Below are 2,989 nucleotides of genomic sequence, written 5' to 3' on the forward strand. Positions count from 1 at the left end.
CTTAGATGCATTAATGCTGATACTAGCACCTACATTTTATTGTTTATAAACCTAAATATAATTGTTAACTAGGCTTATTAACTTTTTTAACTTGAGGTATCCAACTTAATTTCCAGTAGGTAATCTATCAATCAATGCTCATCTAATTGGTCAAATGCCAAAATAAGCTGACAGCCATGTAGCAGCATCTTTGCTGAATGGCTGGATATAGATCTTGTGCATCTAGACCTCACTGAGGGACGGGGGGGGGCTCCATTTGTAAGGGGTAGGCATGTGATCAGAAACACTAACTTGCCCTATAAAGGGTTAAAGACCACATCCATGATCTGAAGGCCTGACTGAGGAGGAAGAGGAGGGTACAGCTGCTGGACGGACCATTTCCAGCAGGTTGAAGGTGACCTTTGACCTTTGGAGGGCTTAAAAGTATTGGACTCAATGACAGCTGGAGGTGATGATGGAGTTGGATCCTCAGAGGACAGAAGGAGAGATGGGAAACATGATGAAGATGTTTCTGGTTCTGGGGTTGATTGCGAAAAAGTGAGCGGCTGTGGATCTCCAGAGAAGTTTCCTGATCCAGACTGGTTCCGCTCAGGTAGGAGAGTTTTTAGTTCGGCGTTTCCTCCTAAAATTGCTTCTGAAGAAGTTCTGGAAACACATCTGGCCAAACATCCGTCTGTGATTCTAAGAGGAACAGAGTCACCCTTTCAAATTAAAGCAAAGGGTTTTATGAGCGGATTTGGCCAATTAAAAAGCTGAGGAGGTCGTATCAGCCGGCAGGTGGTGTAAACACAGATTACGCCGCGGTGTGTTCAGGCCCCGGCTGTAAACGGCGACTCTCTCTGCTCTCAGAGGACTTCAAACACTGCATGATGGTCGGATTACGGCCGTTTCCTGCCGGTAACAAGCAGCTGGTGTGAAAGCAAACATGCCGTCCGTCTGGTGATTAAATGAGGCGGAGCATGAAGACTTTTTAGAAGACGGAGAAGTCGAGTCATGAAGACATTGGATACCAGCAAGGAGAACGGATTTCTCCAGATACATTAAAACTTTATTTATGGTAGTTGTTGTGGCAACGTTGAGCAATGGTTTGGGATCCAAGAACAGAACATTAAAGCCACAGAGTTTCAAGTTTGGATTTGCTATCTAGAAACGCAGCAACTCCAGATTTGGGAAATCAGCTGCTTTTCATAGAGGTTTACTGGTTTAAGAACAGTTTGCAGAACTTCTTTCATCCTCATCATGAACGGCATTAAGTCAAGTTCATAAATATGTCGCTCGTGTCAGGTTCTTTTTTCCTTCACTGCTCTGCAGATGATGCTGCCGACGGCGCGGGCCTCCTTCTGCACCCCAGGATGTGCATCTTAGCCGTGATCCTCGTGAAGCAGCGGTTTAACATGCCCCTGACCGCCGTGGACGACATGTAGAAGATAAATGGATCCAGGCAGGCGTTGAGGGTGCTGGAGAGCAGCGCCAGATTCCTCCACTCCTGGCTCTCGTGTTGGATGAATCCCACCACATGGGAGGCATTGTAAGGCCCGAAGCAGACAGCGAAGACTATCAGCGTCCCCAGCGCCAGGCCGATGCACCTCAGCCTCCGCCGCCGGCTGATGTTGGGTAGGCGAGACAGAATGAGGATGAAGTTGACGTAGCAGAAGCAGCTGATGATGAAGGGGATGCAAAAGAGCAGGAGGAAAAGCTCCAGGCGAACGGGCAGCAGAATTTTGAGCTCAGCCTCTGAGAAGTTGCGGTAGCAGGTGGTTGGAGGTGGGACGGGCCCGCTGGCGTTGCTGCTGTAGCTCCACTGGGAGTACGGCAGGATGTAGACGATGCTGAGGTTGCAGGAGGTCACCACCCAGAAGATCAAGCAGGCCCACACGGCGTAGCGAGGCCGGCGGCACACAGAGTACCTGAGGGGGAAGGCCACGCCCAGGTAGCGCTCCACGCTCACAGCTGTGAGCAGCAGCGTGCTGTTATAGATGGTGACATAGAAGATGAACCCAGTCAGCGGGCAAAGAGGGTAGGGCATCAGCCACGCCATGTTGTCGTACGCCTCCTTCATTTTAAAGGGCAGGAAGGTCAGGAAAATGAGGTCTGAGATAGTGAGGTTGAGGAGGAGCACATCAATGGGCGCCGCCTTGCGACACACCTTCTTGCAGAGGGTGACGAAGGACAGGATGTTGGTGGGGACCCCCATCAGGAAGGTGAGGATGTACACCGAAAACAGCAGGCGACTGTAAAACATGGCCGCTGCTCAGATCCTCAGGCACTTTCAGAGAAGCTGCATGAAAGAAAACAAACAAAATCAGGATCTGATGATGAGGCCAGAAAAATTCATCATCTGCTGCGTGTCTGAGTTCATAAAGATACGGCTGGAAAAATGACAGAATCATCAAGAAGTTCATTCTTTATTACATGCTTTATTTGCACAGCATCTCCTGCTACAGCGCTGGTCTGATTGACAGGTTTATAGCATTACTTAGCAACAGGGCTTGGCTAACTGCATGCAGCAAGGCTAAAGCTTTATTCTGCTTTCCCCGACATCTTGATGTGGGTCTGATCGTAGCCAGGCTAGCTTCTCTCAAACTTTACGCAGATGCATGATTTCTTTTTTCTGCAGGCCTTAGTACCAACACAAACAACCAAAGAAGCTAATACCAACGTTTAACAAATGATATTAGTAGAATACACGTAGATTCAGTGCTGATGGATTTAAATTATATAAATAATTATAGAGGCCTCTTTCTTTTATCCACATTAGTAATGCATGTTGGAGGTCACGTATGAATCTCAGCAAAAACAAGATTCTTAATTGCTGATTTGCACGTACTCAGGTTATAAGCTAAGAGATTTTAGCTAGGGATGCACGATATAATCGGCCCCCTATCGGTATCGGCCTTAAAACTGAATATCGGACATCGGCCACCCCACCGATATTTAACCCGATATTTGATCAGCTTTTGAGTTTTTAAAAGCCAAAAAAAAAAAAAAA

The 2,989-nt window shown here is 47.4% G+C and overlaps 1 protein-coding gene across 1 annotated transcript in view; it reads right to left on the bottom strand.

The window, feature by feature from the left end:
* Positions 1-612: 612 nt before the first annotated feature.
* The window catches only part of LOC107090846 (free fatty acid receptor 3-like), a 7,846-nt gene continuing 5,469 nt past the window's right edge, over positions 613-2,989 (bottom strand). The window contains exon 2 of the mRNA XM_015384437.1: positions 613-2,278. Coding sequence (XP_015239923.1) covers positions 1,298-2,242 — 945 coding nt within the window. The 5' untranslated portion in view covers positions 2,243-2,278 and the 3' untranslated portion in view covers positions 613-1,297. The remainder of the gene's footprint in view (positions 2,279-2,989) is intronic.

The sequence above is a fragment of the Cyprinodon variegatus genome, unplaced genomic scaffold (genome assembly GCF_000732505.1).
Source record: "Cyprinodon variegatus isolate N-32 unplaced genomic scaffold, C_variegatus-1.0 Scaffold312, whole genome shotgun sequence".
Classification (NCBI taxonomy): domain Eukaryota; kingdom Metazoa; phylum Chordata; class Actinopteri; order Cyprinodontiformes; family Cyprinodontidae; genus Cyprinodon; species Cyprinodon variegatus.